Source organism: Choloepus didactylus, chromosome 6, assembly GCF_015220235.1.
Source record: "Choloepus didactylus isolate mChoDid1 chromosome 6, mChoDid1.pri, whole genome shotgun sequence".
Taxonomy (NCBI): Eukaryota; Metazoa; Chordata; class Mammalia; order Pilosa; family Megalonychidae; genus Choloepus; species Choloepus didactylus.
In genome coordinates, this window is record NC_051312.1 from 92,923,009 (window position 1) to 92,944,385 (window position 21,377).

Consider the following 21,377-nt stretch of genomic DNA (forward strand, 5'->3'; position numbering starts at 1 on the left):
ATCTGGAATCCTGGATAAAAAGTATCAAGTACTCTTAAGGAAAGGAGGGGACAAGACCAGGCTGCAAAAACCACTTTAGCTAGTTCATGTGGTTTTGAAGCCATAAGCAAAGGTTCGAGAAGTGGAAGCCTTATCAAAACTGAGGTACTTACTGTTAGAACAACTGCACCATACTAGATGTCTTTAACTCAATATAAGAATAGCTGTGCTCTGTAGTCTCTGCTGCCTGGCCAGAACAGTTATTAAATACTCTCTCTGGCTTCGTGAGCATTGTCATTACATAATTTCAATGAAAAAAGAAAAAATTCTCCTGGAACAAGGTGTATAGAATGGGAACAGTCCACCATCTGCTTGTGTTCATGCCAATAAGAAATGCAGAAGCTGGTAATGATCCAAAAAAAATTTCTGTGCAGAAATATAAAATGGTTTTTTATTTACATTTCCCTTAATACATTATTCTAATTATGCTTTATATCCTGACAGTGGCTTTAACAGGCAGCAAATAATTATACCATTGATCAGATTAATTGTTGGCCTTAAGCAAACAGAGCAATCTGAATAATCACAGATGATTTTAACCAGGGAAGGAGAGATTTGTTTCCGATGTGTTTCACTGCTTATGGAGGGCAGGTGGCTTTTCTCCATGGTGACAATCAGGTTGCTAGGCTGGGCAAGGCCAAATTCAGAAGAATCATCCACTAAACAGACCTATTAAAACAAATGGCTCATGCCACCAGCAACTTTCTTCAACTTCTGATTAATTTCCCATGAAATAATTGCTTGGAATATATCCAAGCAGTTTGTTTATTCATGCTTCTTTGTTTTAACAAGAGGAGAGTCAGTCAAAACTGAAACATACAGTTTGAACCAAGCATATGTGATACCCACTGCACAATACACTGAGGTGAGTAACAAGGGGATGAAGGGGTACTTCAGCTTCCAGGGGGTAAAAGGGAATATAAATTCACAGCAGACTTCCAGAGGCCCCAGACCAAGGAGGTAGAAAGTTTCCAGCCAATTAAAAAGAGGTTTTTCTTTTCTGAAGAAAAACAGATAGAAAAGTCTGAGTCATTCTGGTTTAGCAAATATTTCCCAGCTAAAGTTTTCCTACCTGCACTATCTTGATGTGAAGTACAGCCAGAGCCAGGCAGTCAAAAGAGTGCTTTAAATATCTCATTTAGAAAAAATGATAATGATAAACCATTATCTCAATAACCCAAATCTACCCAATCATCATCTATCTGCACTATCACTTGGCTGAAACTGCTCAGAGAATGATCTCTGCATTTAGGGGAGGGAAGGGGGCTAAATGCTGTGATACTAGAATAAGAACACAGTAAACAATATGTAACTGAGCTTTAATGTAATTGAGGATATGAGTTTTTATGGACACAAAAAGATATTAACTATGAATAAGCTTTAAAAAATTAAAGAGATACATTACAAAAAGTTTAGAAGAGAAAAAACTTCAACCATAATTCCAAAGGAAAATCTTTATGTAATATCTTTTAGTTTTTCCCACATGCATATGTTTTTATGTAGAATATTTTACTCATAATGTAATATTTTACATTCCAATTTCTAGTTTTCATATTAAGTTTTAATTTCATATTAGGTTTTAAAACCTAATTCTGTTTTGTGTCCAAGTGATGGGAATATGGGCAAGCTCTCTATTTGTCCATTTTTTGTAACATTATTATATTACTGCTATAACTTACAATTTTTAAAAGGATTACCTGACCATTCAGGAATAAACGTTTCACAATAATAAACATAATTTTAAATGAAATTTTTTGGATTACCTGAAAAGAGTCTTCAGTGAGGAAATACTATAGGTGGTGAAGAGTAACATGAGTAGGATTTTAATGGGGAGTTCTGTTAAAAGAATTAAAAAATCCAGATGATAAAAAGAGAAAGGTTTATAATACATAAGGTAATATAATTACAATGATACAGCTATATAGTGCTAGTAATACTTTTTTGAGCTTAACTATGCTTTTTTGTGACATCTAAAGACACTAAGGATTAGGGACAAATTAGAGGTCTTATTTAAGAGAATGGATGGGAATTTCTCCTTCCAATAGATTTTAAGGTTGTTTGAATCAGATAGTATTGATCTCTGGGCCCTGAAGAAAAGGGCATGGCAGTCAAATACATCTCTCTAAAAAGAAGACGCTATTTACCTGGTGCAGTGAAGAGCAGAGGGAAGAGGGAATAATGGCCTGTTGTGGTCAGTATCAGAAAAATCGAAGCATCTCCTGGTTTTCCCACAGACAAAAGGCTAAAAATAAAAATTCTTATAATCCTTAAAACAACAACTGAGACTTATACTTGCAAATAATCTTAATAAATTGCATCCATCATTACTTCTAGAACTGGCTTAAGCATCAAATAACATGCTAATCTTTGTAACCAATTCAATTGAGAATATTAAATTTTAAGTGGGAAACATTAAGCAATCAATGGAAGAAGGAACCAAACTGAACTGGGGGAATGTCCAAAAAAAGAATCTTGTTTCCCTGAGTAATTGCCATATCCAAAGAAAGGGATGTTATGGTATTGGGTGCTGCCTAGTGGTGGTAGCCAGGGAAACAGGACTTAAGAGTTTCATTTCCAACCCTTTAGCTCACCTCCTGGATAGTGCCCTGCATCTGCTGGTGTTCAGTATGAATTTAGCCTAAAGACATTAAAGTTTTGCTCTACTTTTTAGTTTGAAAACTCCAAGTTGCTAAATGAATGCAGAAGAAACATATACAATCTGACAAATTTGCTCAATGTTCTTTCAGAGCTTAAATGATTTCTCTCAAGGTTTCTAGAAAAAAAGGCTAATTCTTTTATTATCTATCAGTTGGGTTTCATTTAGGCAGAAAACAGACACTAAAACATTTAAAATGCTTTTTCGGTATGGAACAGTGAAAAGATTACAAGATTCAGGTTCAAGTCCTAACTTTGCTACAAGCTAGCTGTGACTCTGGCCAACTCACTTAAACTTAAACCCTAGGGATTATATCCATTTATCCTAATTATTTTAAAGGTTGTGTTGTGAGTCTCAAATGAGAGTGTAAAAAAAACAGTTCTGGAAAATCTGAAATGCTGTACAAATATTAGGTATTATTACTTATTTTAACTAACCACATTTAACAAGAAACCATCTGACCTTAGTTTCACAGATGTGATGACACCAAAGCTCAGGCTTTTTCTATACCACACTGCCTCTCACTATCCAGATCTACTACCCAGTGTTGCACTGACTCTTAATCACTTTGGTTCCTTTTACCCAAAAATGCAAATAATACGTGCAATTCTGCATACCTTAGAGTCTCTGTGGGCCTTAAGGGCCCCAAGTTAAGTATTTCTGCCCTGTCCTATTGGAAAATCTGTTCTTGTACATCTTTGCCTCTGCCTGTCTCACTGAACATGTCAAAAAGGGACAGATCAAATGGAAAACAATAGAATCACTGTGAAATATGCCAGCAATGTTGACTGACTGAGCTCTTTACTTACCTCATTGGGAGAACTGAAAGGAGTATGGCTTTTTCATGGACATGCCACCCAAACATGAAGGCGCTCAAGGCACAAAGAATCAGACATCGGAGAAAGCCTTTGGGCCCTTGGGGTTTAAACCAAAGACAGAAAATAGAGGGCTAGAAACAATAGGCAAAGATAAGACTTCAGTATCATCTTAAATAGACTTTACAGAAACAGTGTTCAGGCAAATACAATTTGCAACAACCCTGAAAAACAGATCTTAGACAATGTGCCATTGAACTGGGCAACTACTTAGGAAAAAAAAAAAACCATCCAAAAACATATTTAACTCATTAATTCTACTTGCTAAAAAATTACTAATAAATGATAATTAAGTTCTAGGAAATCCAATATAACTCCTTAGATTACATATTCATAATTAATTAGCTAATAGTTACTTACCCTATTAGGTCAAACTACAAAAGTTCATAGATATTTGGGGGCTAATAATAAATTAGATTTCACCGTATTAATAAACTACCTAGCTTTGTGTGCTGAAGTGTCATTTACAATAAAACTATGGCCTTCAATACACAGCTTACAAAGCTGAAATTTTTAGAAAAAAGGGTTTTTACCTCAGGTAGAATAAGTGAACAAGTAGGTCAGCAGAGTTCACTTACCCACACAACATTACTGCCTTGTAATTTTTTTTTTTTAATCATTTTATTGAGATATATTCACATACCACGCAATCATACAAAACAAATCGTACTTTCGATTGTTTACAGTACCATTACATAGTTGTACATTCATCACCTAAATCAATCCCTGACACCTTCATTAGCACACACACAAAAATAACAAGAATAATAATTAGAGTGAAAAAGAGCAATTGAAGTAAAAAAGAACACTGGGTACCTTTGTCTGTTTGTTTCCTTCCCCTATTTTTCTACTCATCCATCCATAAACTAGACAAAGTGGAGTGTGGTCCTTATGGCTTTCCCAATCCCATTGTCACCCCTCATAAGCTACATTTTTATACATCTGTCTTCGAGATTCATGGGTTCTGGGTTGTAGTTTGATAGTTTCAGGTATCCACCACCAGCTACCCCAATTCTTTAGAACCTAAAAAGGGTTGTCTAAAGTGTGCGTAAGAGTGCCCAACAGAGTGACCTCTCGGCTCGTTTTGGAATCTCTCTGCCACTGAAGCTTATTTCATTTCCTTTCACATCCCCCTTTTGGTCAAGAAGATGTTCTCCGTCCCACGATGCCGGGTCTACATTCCTCCCCGGGAGTCGTATTCCACGTTGCCAGGGAGATTCACTCCCCTGGGTGTCTGATCCCACGTAGGGGGGAGGGCAGTGATTTCACCTTTCAAGTTGGCTTAGCCAGAGAGAGAGGGCCACATCTGAGCAACAAAGAGGCATTCAGGAGGAGACTCTTAGGCACAAATATAGGGAGGCCTAGCCTCTCCTTTACTGCCTTGTAATTAAGTGGGGTCAGGTGTCTTGCTAGTAGGCTTAGGTCTTTTAGAAACCAAAATTCAAACTGAGTGCAATTATTGATATGAATAAGTTGTTTATATTGAATTCTACCAAAATTATGTTAGAAGTTGAGGGCATCACGAAGGCTCACTGAGAAAAGCAACTATTAGTGAAGCCTCTAAAAGCATCTCACTCATATTAGACTCTTATCTCATGGTTGTACACCCATTGTGGACCCTCTCAATTCATTATCATGATCAATATAAAATGTCCACCCAGCCCACGCACATTTGGAATTTTGATCATTTAGCCATAGATGAAGAAAAACACCAAAACACCTGGATGTCCCTGCCACAAACATTTTCTCCTTTCTATATAGGTTGGTCCATGCCCCCTCATCCGTGGGCTTTTCTTTTTTCCTCAGAACAGGGTTAACAGATGGTCTAATAGCCACTGGAAAGAATCTCTCTTACTGAGGCTTTACTAGCAATCTTTGCTTGTGATGTTCAAACATACTCTAAGAATTGCTGAGAAAAGTCTCAATCTGCAGAAGGATTACACACATGGAATTTGTCCTACAGTTTGAAAAGCTTAGAAGTTGCAATTCAATTAGGTACACAAAAGAAAAACCGAGAGAACTCAAGAAATGAGTGCCGTCCATTGAATTCTTACCACTATAGCAATCAGGGTGCAGATGAGGGTTGCCAAGGGAGTCACTGAGGGAAGGACTGTGTGTTGGAACTGTTGAACCAAACCACTTGTCATTGAGGCCTTGGGAATCTTGTTGGGATCAAGAAGTTTTAATTCCAAACCTATTGAGTAAGTAAACATTTCGTTTTGTTTTATTTTTAATTTTGTCAACAAGAAGACCATATTACAATAATCAATTTCTTGAATAAAAAAAAAGCTACTAAATCTTTTTGCTGATTAAAGGCCAACATTTTATTAATTCTTCACTATTCTACCTAAAATGCCTCTGATCTTAACCTTGGAACAGGGACAGTCTGAACATGTATACTGCCTTTTGTCTAATGCTACACAGTCAGTGATGTGTGGGAAAGGTGTAAACTATCAAAATATTTTCTATTTATTTACCTCTTTCCCTTTTCCCTTCAGCCTGCTGATTCTCTTAAAAATAATAACTATCTCCCTGAAACACACATTTGCCTAGCCTGTCAATGATTTTCCAAGTAAGGTATCTTTGAGGAGACAGATATATAACATAAGGTACAGCTCAGTTTCCTGACTCAGGCAAGGCTATTGGCCTTGTACCTCATACTAAGCTGGCTCTTTAAAGTTTTTTGAAGTATAAATGCTAACATATTACTTTGTAAGAACACCATGTACATCAAAGCTAGATTCACAGTGGGTGAGGGACCCTATATTTACCAAACTATAATTTCTTACAAGTATGCATCAAAAACAGTAACTGTAACTGCCATGCATTAAGCATCTACCATGTGCCAAGGGCTTTGCAGCCATTATTTTTACCTCCCTGAGGCACAGAGAGATGGAGCAACTTGCCTAAAGTCACACAACTAGTAGGTAGTAGAATTGAACCCAGGTCTGTCCGGCACGAACGCCTCTGCTATGATATCCTAGCATTTCTTTATTCTTACATTTGTTCCTCATAAGAAGCTGTGTGGGAAAGATAAAATACTGTTATCCCCAAATAAAAGTGAAGAAAGTAAGACTGGAGGAATCAGATGACTCGCCCAATACAACAGAGCACACAAGTTATGCAGATGGGCCTTCAAACCAAATCATTAGACTCTAGATCAGGGGTCCACAAACTATTGCCCAAGGGCCAAATTCAGTCTGCAACCTGTTTTTGCATAGCCCTGAAGCTATGAATGATTTTTACCTTTTTAAAAAGTTAAAAAAAAAAACAAAACCCACAACAAACAACACTACCACCATTGGAATTGGTCTGCAAAACCTAAAATATTTACTATCTAGACTGTTAGAGAAAAAGCTTGCTGACCTCTGCTATAGATCCTGCCATTTTCCCAACAACGCAGGCTGTATTTACAAATAAGAGACTTGAATTGCTTCAAAATGCATTATGATCAATCACAAGGCATAAATTATTCTTCATCACAACCCAAACTTAAAAGCATAGCCTAGGTTTTCCATTTCTTCTCATCTCATGTTAAAATGAATGCCTATCATTTTCCTTATTGGTTTAGTACCCAGAATCACAACTTACTTATTATTCTTTTTTGCTTCCTCATGTTTACATTTAAAAGTAGGATTAATTCTGCGGAACCTTATTTTATTTAAGGCAAAAATCGCTTTTTAAATATGTCTAAATATTTAATTTTCCCCAAGGAAACCATCAACAACTTCTTTGCTACAAAGAGCTCTTATAAGGAATGCAGTCAGTGTGCTTTTTACTCACTGAAGCCTCAGTCCCAAGAACTGTTCATCCTGAAAGCTGAAACACAGGACTGGAGAACAGAACAGTTCAGCCATATTCAAAACACAAAGCACGTTTTTCTATTCTAGAAATGATTAGTCCCTTCAGTATTCATGGTCTAAGAAAAAAGCTTGCTACTATACCGATGACAGATAGCACTTTGTCCAAAGCATTGTACAAAGCCCAGAAATTTGGAGCCCAATATGCATGGCAGAGGCCCCTCTTGAAAGGGAAGAGTCGTGAAAAGACTTGAGGCAGCTGGTTCTGTTGAAAAGAGAAATGAAACTGATTAAACACTGATCAATTTTTCCAAATTCAAAAAGAGAAACAGGGAACTATCTATGGCATAGTGTGTAGAATGTTAGGAGGTCTGGGTTCCAGTCTTTGCTCCTTAAATAAGTATTTGTGTGATCCTGAGCAGTCCACAGAATGTCTTTCTGTCTAACCTTCTCATCTGTTCGAGTGGGACAAGATATATGACAGTACTTTGAATACCAGTCCAATGCTTTAGATGACACATATAATAATGGAAGTATTTATAAGGTGCAAGAAGAACACAGACTGAAGCTTATCTAAGTGGAGAGAAGGAAAGAGATGGGAAGACTTTACAAATGAAGCATTGCTTTTCAATTTTAACAGGAATTAAAATCACTTAAGTTGACTTCAGGGTAGGGGAAGAAGGTGAAGACAAAAAATATTTGCCCCATATCTGTAGCATTCTAACTACTTTTGATACAATCATCTCATTTCAATCTCACCAAAACACTATTCTTTTATCATGTGGACAAGAATACTAAAGTTGAATACAAAGGTATCCTTCGCCATGCAAATTATTCAGATTCTAAATTCAGATAGCATGTTTGGATAGTGAAGGATAACTATAATCTGTCCAAACAGGAAGTGAAGAATCCAAAACTCAAATATTGTTCTAACAGGATAGCTTGCTCTTTCTACTGTACCACACAGCCATTGTCAGGAGAACATTACATACTAGATCCAGGGGAAGAGAGGGCAAACGACAACTCCCTATCTTCACTGCCACTCCTAAATAAAATATAATCCTTAATTTTCCAATTCAGTATTCAGTTGAGGAGACAAATACATATGAAATGATAAAAAAAAAAAAGTCTCAGATGAAAAAATAACATACTAATAACTATTTAAATACAAAAATAATTAGAACTGTTGTCTACTGGGCCCTTCCTACATGTATACACTTGAAAAGCAGAGACCGCTAGACCACTAGTCCTTCCCCAGTATCCCTTCCTTCTTTTCTCCTCAGTAACAATCTTTAATCATGGCTGCTCTGAACAAACACTACTCTTTCCCACTTTCCTTGAAGCAAGGCAACCATATGACAAAGTTCTAACAAATAGGATGGAAGCAGAGTTAGTGTGTGATGGCTTTCAGGATGGGGTTGTCTTTAAAGAGAGAAGCATGCTGTTTTCCTGTTTCTTTTCCTCCTGGCTAGAATATGGACATGACAGCTGGAGTTGTAAGAGCCAATGTGGGTCATTAGTGACTTTGGGAATGGAGGCTACACATGGTAGAGCAACAAGATACAGGGAACCTGGGTCTCTGACATCAAGGATCGCCAGAGGGAATAAATGTCTTCTCTGTTTAACTAACTGTTGTTTGGGGTTCTCTGTAGTTGTAGCCAAACTCAATCCTAAATGATACATATCCTACAACAACCCTAAGAGTTAGTTCTTATCTCTGTTTTTACAGATGAGGAAACTGAATCATAAAGAGAGGTTAAGTGACTTGCCCAAGTTCACGTAGCAATGAGATAGATGGTAGTGCTGGAGTTCAAACTCAAATCTGACTGCAAAGCTCCTATTCATAACCACTGCTACTAATTCCACAGTCCATGCTTTTTAAAGCTCTTTATTAGATCTTATCTGACAAAGAAAAAAACATTAAATTCCTGCAACCTTACCTCTCTTTTCAGTTATTACCCTCTCTCCTCTTCTAAAGAAAGCCAAGCTTCTTGCAGAGTTGTCTGTATTCTCTGGCTCCATTTCCTTACTTCTCAGTCACATCTCTTCTCTCTGCAATCTGGCTTTTTCTCTGACCTCTCCACTGAAACTGCTCTCAAACAAGGACACCAAATCCATTTAAGTTTTACCCTGCTTGAACTTTTAGGAGCAACTGATATGGCTGACATTGCCCTCCCTTTTCAGAACACTTTTCCCTTGACACTCTTGGCTCCACACTCCTGGTCCCCTCCTACTTCTCAGATGGCTCTTTTTCTCTTTTGTCTTGCTGTAGGTTCTATGTCCCAAATCTCTCTCAAATTGCTCACTCTCCGTGCCCTTGGTCTCTTCCCCAGTCCAGGCCATCAACATTTCTTGCCTCTTCAGCAGCCCCCAAATTCCCCATTTTCACTCTTGCCCTCCTGCAATCCATTCTCCACAAAGCAGACTACGTGATCTTTCTAAAACACGAATCTTAACACCTATCTTCCCTGTTTAAAACCCTTCAATGTTTCTAATGTCCCAGAAAAATCCTTTAACACATCCCCTACCTGACCCATATCCACCCTTCCACTCCAGCCTCATCCTTCACCACTCCCTTTCTTGCACTTACTAAACCACTTACAATTCCATGCTTTCTCATTTCAGGACTTCACAAGTCTTGGCCTAGAATTCTCTTGTCTTGTTTTTCTCACCTGCCCTTTACCTGACTTAATGCCACTATTCATCATTCAAATCTCAGCTTAGATATCATTTGTTCCAGGGGCATTATTTTCTGGCTCCTGGACTAGGTTAGAGCCCTCTGCTGCATGTGTTCCCATAGCACCACTGATTTCTACTGAGTTATACAGCACTCTTTAAAGCTGTTACTCATTACATGTTTTCCTTATTCACTAGAATTAAAGCCTCACAAGGGTAGGAAAGTTCTAGTTTTTCACTGTTATGTCTACACAAAGCCTGATACAAGTAAGGTGTGCAATAAATATATGTTGACTAAATTAATAAATTCAGAGTAAATTAACTTCAATAACAATGGCACGTTATATTTGCAAAGCTTACTATAGTTTACAAAGCACAACCCCACGTTAATTATCTCATTTAATATACATAATTACATATTTATAGTGGGTCTTTGGGACAGATATTTTTATCCCCTTCTACAGTTGAGAAAACTAAGGCTGAGAAATGAGTTCTTGCCCTGCTCACTTTGCTAGGAAGTAACAGAGCTAATGGTTCAAGTTCAGAACTCTCTTATATCAGTTACCTTCCTTGGAACTCATCAGCAAAAGCTTCACATAAATTGCCTTATTACTTACTAAATCCTACTTCACTTCCGTAGACGGAAATGCAAGTCAATTCATAAACTCTGTACAAAAAATGTTTATAACTTCCATAAAATTTGTCACTTGCTTGAAAATAAAGATTCCAATCTATAAAAATAAGCAACTTAGACATACAGAGAATTACTTGATCACCAGATTTTTGGCATATTTTCACTCCCAAACTCAATGGACAAAACTACAATTATGTAAACACCTGGGTCCTGGCACATACCAGGTTTGATTTTAGAGTGGAACACCTTTTTTTTTTTTTTTTTAAACATTTTGGAATAAATTCAAAGTTATAGGAACAGTTGCAAAAACCATACAAACCCCATACACAGAACTCCAGCATTCCCTGATCCCCCCCGATCCCCCCCGATTCACAAACTTTAACATGTTGTCCCACTGTTATTTCTTTCCCTCCCTTCCTCCCTCCCTATCATCCATCATCTATTGCTCTGTCTTCTGAACATATGAGAGCTAGCTGCACACATCCTTGAACAAACCTATAATTCTCATATACGATTCCCATGAACAAGAACATTCTTTTATGCAATCCCATTAAGTGCAGCTAAGAAGTACAAGAGATTCAACAATGACACAAAGCTTACATTCTATATTTCCTTTTCCTTATGTCTCAACTGTGTCCCTTTGAGCCTCCTGTCCTCCATCGTCGAGCCTATCCAGGGTCATCCTTGCATTCAATTGTTGTCTATTTAGACTGTTTTTTTTTTTCCTCAACTGTGGAAACATATATACAGCCTAAATCTTCCCATTCCACCCCCTCCCAAGCATTCCATTAGTGGGATTAATCACATTTAGAATGTTGTAATGCTATCACCTTCCCACCCTCCATTGCTAGAAATTTCCCTTCACCTCAAACAGCAACCTTACACTCATTTCTTAACTCCCCATTGCCCCTTCCCCCATTTCTCTTTGATACCAGCTTAACTTCTATAGGACACATAGACTATGTTCCTATACTCCTCCATTCCCCCACCTTTATATAGTTCTTGTCAAAAATTACATATTTTATGTTGAGTTCAAAACCACTGATTTGTCCTTAGAGTTTGTGTATTTTATATCATGTAGGAAGTAAATAGTGGAGTTACAATTCAAAAAATTATTGACTTCTATTCGTATTCCATTGTGGTTGGAGTATGTGCTTTGAATATATTCAATCTTCTTTTTTCTTCTTAAATTTATTGAGGTTTGTTTTATGTCTCAGCCTATGGTCCCTTCTGGAGAAAGATCCGTGATCCCTAGAGAAAAATGAGTGTCCTGGTGATTTGGGATGTAAGGTTCTATATATGTCTGTTAAAATTCTCTATATCTCTTTCTACTTTCTTTGTTTCTCTGTCGGTAGGGCTCTCTTTAGTATCTGGAGTAGGGCAGGTCTTTTATTGGCAAACTCTCTCAGCATTTGTTTGTCTGTGAAAAATTTAAGCTCTCCCTCAAATTTGAAGGAGAGTTTTGCTGGATAAAGTATTCTTGGTTGGAAATTTTTCTCTCTCAGGATTTTAAATATGTCATGCCACTGCCTTCTCACCTCCATGGTGGCCGCTGAGTAGTCACAACTTAGTCTTATGTTGTTTCCTTTGTGGTGAATTGCTTTTCTCTTGCTGCTTTCAGAACTTGCTCCTTCTCTTCAGTATTTGAGAGTCTGATCAGAATATGTCTCGGAGTGGGTTTATTTGGATTTATTCTATTTGGAGTTCGCTGGGCATTTATGCTTTGTGTATTTATATTGTGTAGAAGGTTGGGGAAGTTTTCCCCAACAATTTCTTTGAATACTCTTTCTAGACCTTTACCCTTCTCTTCCCCTTCTGGGACACAAATGAGTCTTAAGTTTGGACGTTTTATTTTATCTATCGTATCCCTGAGATCCATTTCGATTTTTTCGATTTTTTTCTCCATTCTTTCGTTTTTTCATTTTCTGTTCTGTGGACTTCTAGGACTTTGAGTCTTTGTTCAACTTCCTCTAATCTTGTATTGTGACTATCCAGAATCTTTTTAATTTGGCCAACAGTTTCTTTTATTTCCATAAGATCTTCTATTTTTTTATTTACTCTTGCAATGTCTTCTTTATGCTCTTCTAGGGTCTTCTTTATGTAGCTTATATCCTGGGCCATGGTCTTCTTGATGTTCTTTAAATCCTTTGACACGTTTTCGTTCCTCGATTGTAGTTTTTTGATTAATTGAGCCAAGAACTGGGTGTCTTCTGATATTCTGATACGGGTGTTTGGACTTGGGTTCTCCATATTATCTGGTTTTATCATATGCATTGAGATTTTCTGTTGTTTTTGGCCTCTTGGCATTTGCTTTGCTTGATAGGGTTCTTTCGAGTTGTTTAAAAAAAAAAAAAAAGCCAATCTAATTTTTCAGAAACACACTTTCTCTAGCTAACCAGCAGGTGGCGTCTGTGAGTCACCTATACCCCTTAAGTCAGCTCTCCCCAACCTTGTCCCCGTGGTGTGTGGGGAAATGATTCTTGTGGGGGTTCAGTTGGTGAACTCAGTTTGGGTGTGTTGCTAGAGCCATCCACCCTGAATGTGGGGTGTGTGTCCGGGTGGCCAGGGAGGCAGGGCAGTTTTAATATTCAATCCCCCCAGGTGTTCCTGAAGATTCAAGGCCATCACAAGAGTCTAAGCCTTCATTCTGGATCCATCCCAGACCCTCTCTCTCACTGACCCACAAGCCACTGGACTTGGCGCAGCGTCCCTGGGTTTTCCGAGTGGGCCCTCTTTCTCAGCTGTGATCTTCCAGGACCTCTGCTGAGGGAGGGCTGTGCTGTGTCACAACTGTGTGCTGTTCCTCAAGGGAAGCCCCGGGCCGCCCTGCCATGCTGGGGTGCTCTCAGCCCGACACAAACCCCCTCTGTTCGCACAGTTCCTCCTTCCCAGCTCCGGGACAACTGGCGGGGCTCTGGGCTGTGGGCACGGCTCTGGGCAGGAGTTTATCCAGCCCTCCAGGGATCCAGCTACAAGCTGCGGGGCTTCTTCCTCCCTCCGGCTCTCCCCTGCACTCCCCTGGTCCCGAGCGTGTCTGCTGCGAGCTATCCTCCACGGCTGACACCGATAGGCCGGCTCAGCTCACTCCTGTCGTGTTTCGCCGCGCGGTTTCCACCATTGGCAACTGCAGCCGCTCCTGGGTTTTTCCCTTTTTTTTTTAAAGAACCAGTTTGTCTCCAGCCGCCAACCCCTGGCTTCCCCACACCGCAGCACGGCTGCGGGTCTTCCAGCCGGCTTACTCACTCGTTTCAGAACGCAGACTCCTGGTTACACCAAGTATATGGCCCCTGTGGTGCTAGGAGGCCTCATCGCTGAAACTGGTATTCTGGGTCTCCTTCTGTTTTTTTTCTAGTATTTTTCATGGAGATTTTTTTTTGTCCTGTCTCACCAAGCTGCCATCTTAGGTTCTCTGAGTGCAACACCTTTTAAAGTGACGACTAACAGATTCCAATCAAGTTGTTTTTAAGTGTAATGCCAACTATCTAAGGCATCTAAGTCCTAGGTGGGCATCAGAATCACCTGCAGAGCTGAAAGGGGGAGGAGAGTGATTTGAGATGCCTGGGCCTTAGCCCAAACCCACTGAAACAGAATGAAGGAGAGAATGTTTTCCTTCTTTTTATTTTAATAAATTTCATACATACAGAAAACAGAATAGTATAACAAGCCCCTATGACCCATTACCTAGTTTCAATAATTAGCAACTCATAGCCAACCTTGTTTCAGTTTCATTTACTCCACCATTCACTTCTGCAAATCCCATATTATTTTGAAGCAAATCTCAGACATTGTCATTTTATCCATAAAAATTTTAGTATGTATCTCAGTCTAAATGACATGAGAACCAATGGGTTAAGAGAAGACATCAACTGTAAATGATTCAGGGGCTCCTATACTTAGGCTGTCTGTTAGGTATGGGCTTAAGCATGTTAGGTGCAAGGGAAAAAAGTGACCATTTTTGCCCTAGTCCATCTGATCTAGCATCTCCCTGGGTTACAAGTTAACTGGTATCTTAGCACATGTTGGCCAAATCTCAGATAGTTCAGAACTACAAGTCCCACCTCGTGGTGGTTTGAAGCTTTATGTATGCCAGAAAAACATGTTCGTAAAATTAATCCATTTCTGTGGGTGTGAACCCATTGTAAGTAGGACCTTTTAATGAGGCTATTTCAGTTAAGGCATGACCCACCTCAATCAAGATGAGTTTTAATCCTACATTGGAGTCCTTATAAGTGGAGTGAAATTCAGAGAGAGAGAAAGTCAGGAAGCAAGAAGCTGATATCAATGAAATCCAGAAGAGAAGACAGCCATGTGCCCTGCCATGGGATGGAGGAGCCAGGTTTACCGGCAGCCAGTCCCAGAACACCAGTCTCAGGGAAGAAAGCATCACCTTGATCTGGACATTTTCCCAGCCTCAAAACTGAGCAAATAAATTTCCATCGTTAAACCAGACCCATTTTATGGTATTTGCTTTAAGCATAACAGCCTAGGAAACTAAAACACACCACCAGTTAATATCAAGCAGTTTCAAGTAATTTACTCACTCTTTTAACTCAGCCCTCTTTCTGCCTTGGCCCAATGTATGTAACTAGTGGAAAGACAATGGGCTAAACCCATTGTGATGTCCTTAAAGTTCTTATAGAACTCTCTCTGGACAGTTATAGGTGATGTTTTAAAGCAAAAAAAACTCTCATGTCAAACTCTCCACTCCCAAAATTGAGGGGAGAGGAAGAATTAGGATAAAAGATTTTCACAATTCAGGAATGGTAAGCAATTTACAGAGATATTTAAAATATTTGAGTTTGACATGTTTGTCAGTAACACTGGAATCTAACCAAATGAAAACAACTCCCACAAGCACACAGAATCTTCAATATTTTGAAGCCCAAGGAATTGAGATCAAACCTGCTATAGTCAAGATAGCTAAAACTGTAAAAGAATCTTTCTGTTCCTATTATCTTTTGAGATGGAAATGTAGAGATAATTATCAAAATCTAAAAAGCATATATCTTTGACCCACAAATTCCCCTTTTAAATATTTAACCAACAGACATACCTGAGTACATAAAGATATACATATATGGATTTCATTGCAGTGTTGCTTTCTATTGCAAAAACCTGGAAAGGAGCTAAATGCTCACCAACAGGGAAGTGATTAAATAAGGAATTTTAAAGTAATTATGTCAATACTGGGGTCCTAGTCCACCAGGCTTGGTTTTAGAGTGGAATGCCTTTCTAAAGTGAAGGATAACAGAATCCCTAATAAAGTTTAAGTATACAATGGATGACTGTCCAAGTGCTAAAAGAATGCTATATTTTTCTTTACTGAAATGGAAAAATGTCATGAAATATTTTTAATTTAAAAAAGCAAGTTTGCATGGCATAAAGATAGACACATAAACCAATGGAATAGAGTTGAGAGTTGAGAAATAAATGCAAACATCTATGATTAACAGATTTTCATCCAGGGTTTCAAGTACATTAATTAGAGAAAGAATAGTACCTTCAACAAATGATGCTAGGAAAAGTTGATCTCCACATGGATATCAAAAATTAAGCTGGACCCTTATCTCACACCATACAAAAATGAACTCTAAATGGATTAAGGACCTAAATATAAGCGCTAAAAATATAAAACTCTTAGAAGATAATATAGGGACAAATCATGACCTGGGATTCAGCAATGGATTCTTAGAAATGAAACCAAAAGTTAGTAAGAGCTAAAATCAGCAAACAAAGGGAGATATCTTCACACCTTGGATTTGGCAGTAATTTCTTAGATGCAACAGCAAAAGCATGAGAAACATAGGAAAGAAAATAGATAAAATGGACTCCATAAAAATTTAGAACTTTTGGGCAAAGGACATTAACAAGAAAGTGAAAAGACAACCTACAGAATGGGAAAAAATAAATGCTAACCATATATCTGATAAGGGTTTAATATCCAGAATGTATAAAGAACTGCTACAACTCAAAAACATAAAGACAAATAACCCAATTATAAAATGGGCAAAGGACTTGAATAAACATTTCTCCAAGGAAGATGTACCAATGGGCAATAAGCACATGAAAAGATGCTCAACATCATTGGTCAAGAGGGAAATGCAAATCAAAATCACCATGAGATACCACTTCATACTCACTGTGACAAGTATTATTTAAAAAACAGAAAACAACAAATGTTGATGAGGATGTGGAGAAACTGGGACCCTCATACATCGTTGGTGGGAATGTAAAATGGTACAGCCTCTATGAAAGTCAGATAGGAGATTACAGGTTACCAGGGGCAGGGGTGGGGGTGACAGGAATGGGGAGTCACTGCTCAATGGGTACAGAGTTTCCATTTGAGTTGATGAAAAAGTCTGGGTACTAGATGCTGGTGATGGAAGCACAATATTGGGAATATAATTAATACCACTGAATTGTACACTTAAAAGTGGTTAAAATGGGAAATTCTGAGTTGTATATGTTACAATAAAATATTTTAAAAAAAGCAGTTTGTGAAATAATTTGCACAGTATGATCCCAATGGAGTTTAGGAAAAAAGTATATCTGTGACATATAATAAAACATACACATATGTACATATACATATTTGATTATACACAAAAGTGTCTGAAAAGATAACAAGTGAAAAGATACCATCCTTTCTTTTGGGAGTCATAATGGAGAGGAGGAGAAAGAAAGGGGGTAACTTTTACTTCATATTATATATTCCTGGCTTTATTATTCTTTTCTCAACAATAGCAACAACAAAATACATGTATTTCTTTATTAAAAAAAAAAGAAAAAAAAAAAGGCTTACCAAGGCCAGGAAAGGACCCAATGAAAGAGCAGAAACTAGGAAAACAATCAGTCCCAAGGAAATAACACGGATAAAGCTGAAACTCTTCCATCGAATGGATCCATCTACAGAAAAGAACATTATCATTAAGCAGGGGCATGGAAAGCCATAATCTATAACATGCTAAAAACAGAAGTATCCCCCTAATGATACACCAATCTTTATGATGTGGCAAGAGCAGAGAAAAGTCAGAATAGGTAAAAGGTTTATAGGATCAGTAGCTGAGAGAAATCTGTTGTGCCTCAAAACCTTCTTGCCAGGCAAGCAACCAAGTCAATATAGCTGGGGAAAAAAAAACAAATAAAAAAGGTTTTGCTATTGTCACTAAAACTTGCCTGGTTTATTTGCAGTGAAACAGTAAGATCGCAGAAGATATACACCATAAGCTGGCGCTACGTAGAGGTAGATGTGCTTGAAATGTAGGAGAACAGCAAAGAGAAATGCTCCTTCCATATGCCTTTTCTAGATTTAAAAGGAAAACATCACATTAAAATTCAGGGTAAACTAAATGCAATAATGTATCCTGGATTGGACTGTGGAACAGAAAAAGGCCATTAGTGGAAAAACTGGTGAAATCTGAGTGTATCAATGCTGGTTTCTTAGTGTTGACAAACATATCATGGTTATGTAAGATGTTAACATTAGGGGAAACTGGATGAGGAGTATACAAGAACTCTCCGTACTCTCTTCGCAAATTTTCCGTAAATTAAAAATTCTTACAAAAAGAAAGTTTATTAAAAAATAAAAAACAATATGTATCTTTTAAGACACATTCTAAAATACGTAAAAATGAAATATGTTTGGGATGTATTTCAAAATAATTGTACATGTATATGCATAGAGAATCACTGAACTATTTTCTCTACTTCTGTATATGATTTAAATTTTCTATAATAAAAGTTTTTAAAATTCAGGGTAGATATTCTACAGGCAAATAAGGAGAACAATGGTGACTGATTCCAACTGGCTTTTTTAGTGAGTTTATTGGATTTAAAACTTCAGTGTTTCAACAAATATCTATTAAGTACTAAGCACAAAGCTGAAGTACAGGATATATCATCAGTAACACCACACTATAAATTCTCCCTAAAGAACTACAGCACAGATAATTTAAGGACCCCAGCCCCACCCCCCACCCCAACCCCTTCTAGTTTTACAAGTTGGAGATGACTTCCAAAGAGGAGTCTAGAATAGGTGAATGAATGAAAAATACAATGGTATGCTACCAAAGAATCATTCAAATCTTCTATTAAATTCAATCTTATATTACTATAATAGTACTATCAGGTGGAAGGCACCAAGCATAGCATTTGATTCTAACAAACTACCTTGGAGAACTAAAGCTATTTCGATTTTTTTGTTTTAGAAAAACAGAGATAACTATAACTAAATATATCTGAATTCTACCTACCTTGAAGGAATTTTGGAAAGATCAAATGCGATAATGGTCGTGGGGTTCAACAAAGCAAACTGCCAAAGGGACCAATGAATCATCAAGTGTGGTCTAGAATAGACAGGTTTAAGAATAATAAGGGAAAAGAAGGGGATGCTTCTAGGTCTCTCTTGACCAATTTTATAATTTAATTAAGATCTAGATGAGGCCTAGCTGGTTCTAAAGCCAAAACTAAGTACATTCACTCAACAACCATCCAACAATCATTCATTGAACACCAATTATGTCTTAAGCACTACGTGGCTTTTTTATGGTAAAAAGAAAAAAAATCCAGATATTTACAGTTGATAAAGAACTTTAAAATAGATTATCATATTTGATCTTTCCAAAGTCCCTGTAGGAAGAGAGCATCATTTTACAATTAAGAATATTAGGGTGACTAAGAACTTCAAAATAGATTATGTTTGACCTTTCCAAAGTCCCTGTGAAGTAGACAGCATCATTTTACAAATAGGAATATTAGGGATACATTTTTTGTTTTCATTTTACAGATGAGAAAACTGAGACAGAGAGGGTTAATAGTTTTTAAACATGACTGTGTATCAAAGTTCCCTGAAGATTCCTAAGCCCCAAACCCACAGATTCTGATTCAGGGTAAAAAGGGGTGGCCCAGAAATCTGAATTTCTGATTTCCTTCTCTATGAAAGAAAGATAATAATTATACCCACCTCATGGAATGGTATTAATAGTATTACCTCACAGTAAGGTATTATATGAAGCAGCCAATGTATTTGAGTTACATAGCTCCTTAGGGTAGTCAGGATGTGAACCGAGGTCTTCTGACTCCAAATGCTATACTTTCCATTACACTATGCTACATGCTTCTGATGGTAAACACCATCATCACAGTTATTACATTGCAAAAGCTGCTGCAGATTTCATTCCTAGATAAATAGCTCCAACCAAACAAAGACATTCAAGTTTAATTCAGGTCTGCCACACTATAACAACTTTTAGAGTACAGGCATACCTTATTTTGTTGTACCTCACTTTATTGTACTTCATACATATGTGTTTTACAAATTGAAGGTCTGTGTCAATCCTGTGTTAATTCTACAGGTGCCATTTTTTTTTTTTTTTTTTTTTTAGATATAATGCTATTACACACTTAATAGACTACAATATAGTATAAACCTAACTTTTATATGCACTGGGAAACCAAAAAATTCGTGTGACTCGCTTTATTGTGAAATTTGCTTTATTGCAGTGGTCTGGAACTGAATCCTCAATATCTCCGAGGTATGTCTATATAATTTCCTCAGCTGTAAAGTGAGGAACATTATTGTCAAAAGAGAAAATGGAATTCATGAGACATATCCAATGAAAGTGTCTATAGCACTTGGAAACTCAGAACAGATGGGCAAATAAATTTACCCATCATCCAATATGCTGCTGCCTTTACAAGCTGAAAACCATATTTCAGGGGGAAAAATTGAATTCACCAGTTTTGTGTTTACCTGAAATAATCGTGCAATGGAGAGTAGCATTAATCCAAATAAAAAACCATTGTACTGGAAATGAATATCTGGACTGATGTCAAGGAAGGAGAACAGAGGATACTAAAAAATTCACAATGAACCCATGCCAACAGATTGAGTATAGATATTACAAATGCTTTCTTAAAAGGTAAATTAAAGACAAAAACATCACTACCAGCTTGGATTTCTCGTAAATGTGTTTTCTATAAACAGAGTCAAATCCTGGACAAACTCTTTAATTAAAAAAGTTTTCGTTTAAGTAGAAAAAAAGGAAACATTCCCACTTTTCCTACCCTAAATATGCAGCAACAAAGTATTTTTAAAGGGCAAGTTTTCGTTGTTTTTAAAGAAATTAAGAATTCTTTCAGAATTAGAATTTTTTTAGAATTTTAAAAGAATTTAGGAATATTTTAGAATTAAGATTTTTTAAAGAATCTTTAGAAAATGAGAAAAGAAGGGCCCTAACAGGTACTGAAGGCCTACTAACATGTAGCACTCCATGATTTATACTACACACAGTCGTATTTATTAAGACTCACAATGAACCTGAGGTAGTTAGAATCATCATCCTCATTTTATAGAAAAGGAAATTAGGACTCAGAGACATTAATCTACTCAAAGTCTTAAACCTACTGTAACATATTTAAGTTTTGAGTCCAGGTCAGTCTTATACCAAAGTCTGGGTGCTTTCCTCCATACCAGGCTACTTTTGGGAAAACCATAAAACATTATGTTTCTATCATTCGATTTTAATTGCATTCACACCCACTGGATTTAAGAACTTTGCCTGTAAATATGTGGCAAGCCAAGAGGTGGAAGAGCAGGGAGGCCTACCTGCTCCCATATGCAATACTGTGATAGGCCCTTTTCATGTAAAAGATTTAGAATAATGTGTTACAAAACCACTTAAGATACATGTATTTGA

The 21,377-nt window shown here is 37.4% G+C and overlaps 1 protein-coding gene across 1 annotated transcript in view; it reads right to left on the reverse strand.

Moving 5' to 3' along the window:
- Positions 1-412: 412 nt before the first annotated feature.
- ALG8 (ALG8 alpha-1,3-glucosyltransferase) overlaps positions 413-21,377 on the reverse strand; it is a 33,119-nt gene continuing 12,154 nt past the window's right edge. The window contains exons 5-13 of the mRNA XM_037840822.1: positions 20,432-20,499; positions 17,857-17,983; positions 17,483-17,586; positions 7,515-7,635; positions 5,625-5,764; positions 3,505-3,644; positions 2,184-2,281; positions 1,803-1,875; positions 413-1,039 (exon numbers count right to left, since the gene is read on the reverse strand). Of these exons, the coding sequence (XP_037696750.1) occupies positions 805-1,039; positions 1,803-1,875; positions 2,184-2,281; positions 3,505-3,644; positions 5,625-5,764; positions 7,515-7,635; positions 17,483-17,586; positions 17,857-17,983; positions 20,432-20,499 (1,106 nt within the window). The 3' untranslated portion in view covers positions 413-804. The remainder of the gene's footprint in view (positions 1,040-1,802; positions 1,876-2,183; positions 2,282-3,504; positions 3,645-5,624; positions 5,765-7,514; positions 7,636-17,482; positions 17,587-17,856; positions 17,984-20,431; positions 20,500-21,377) is intronic.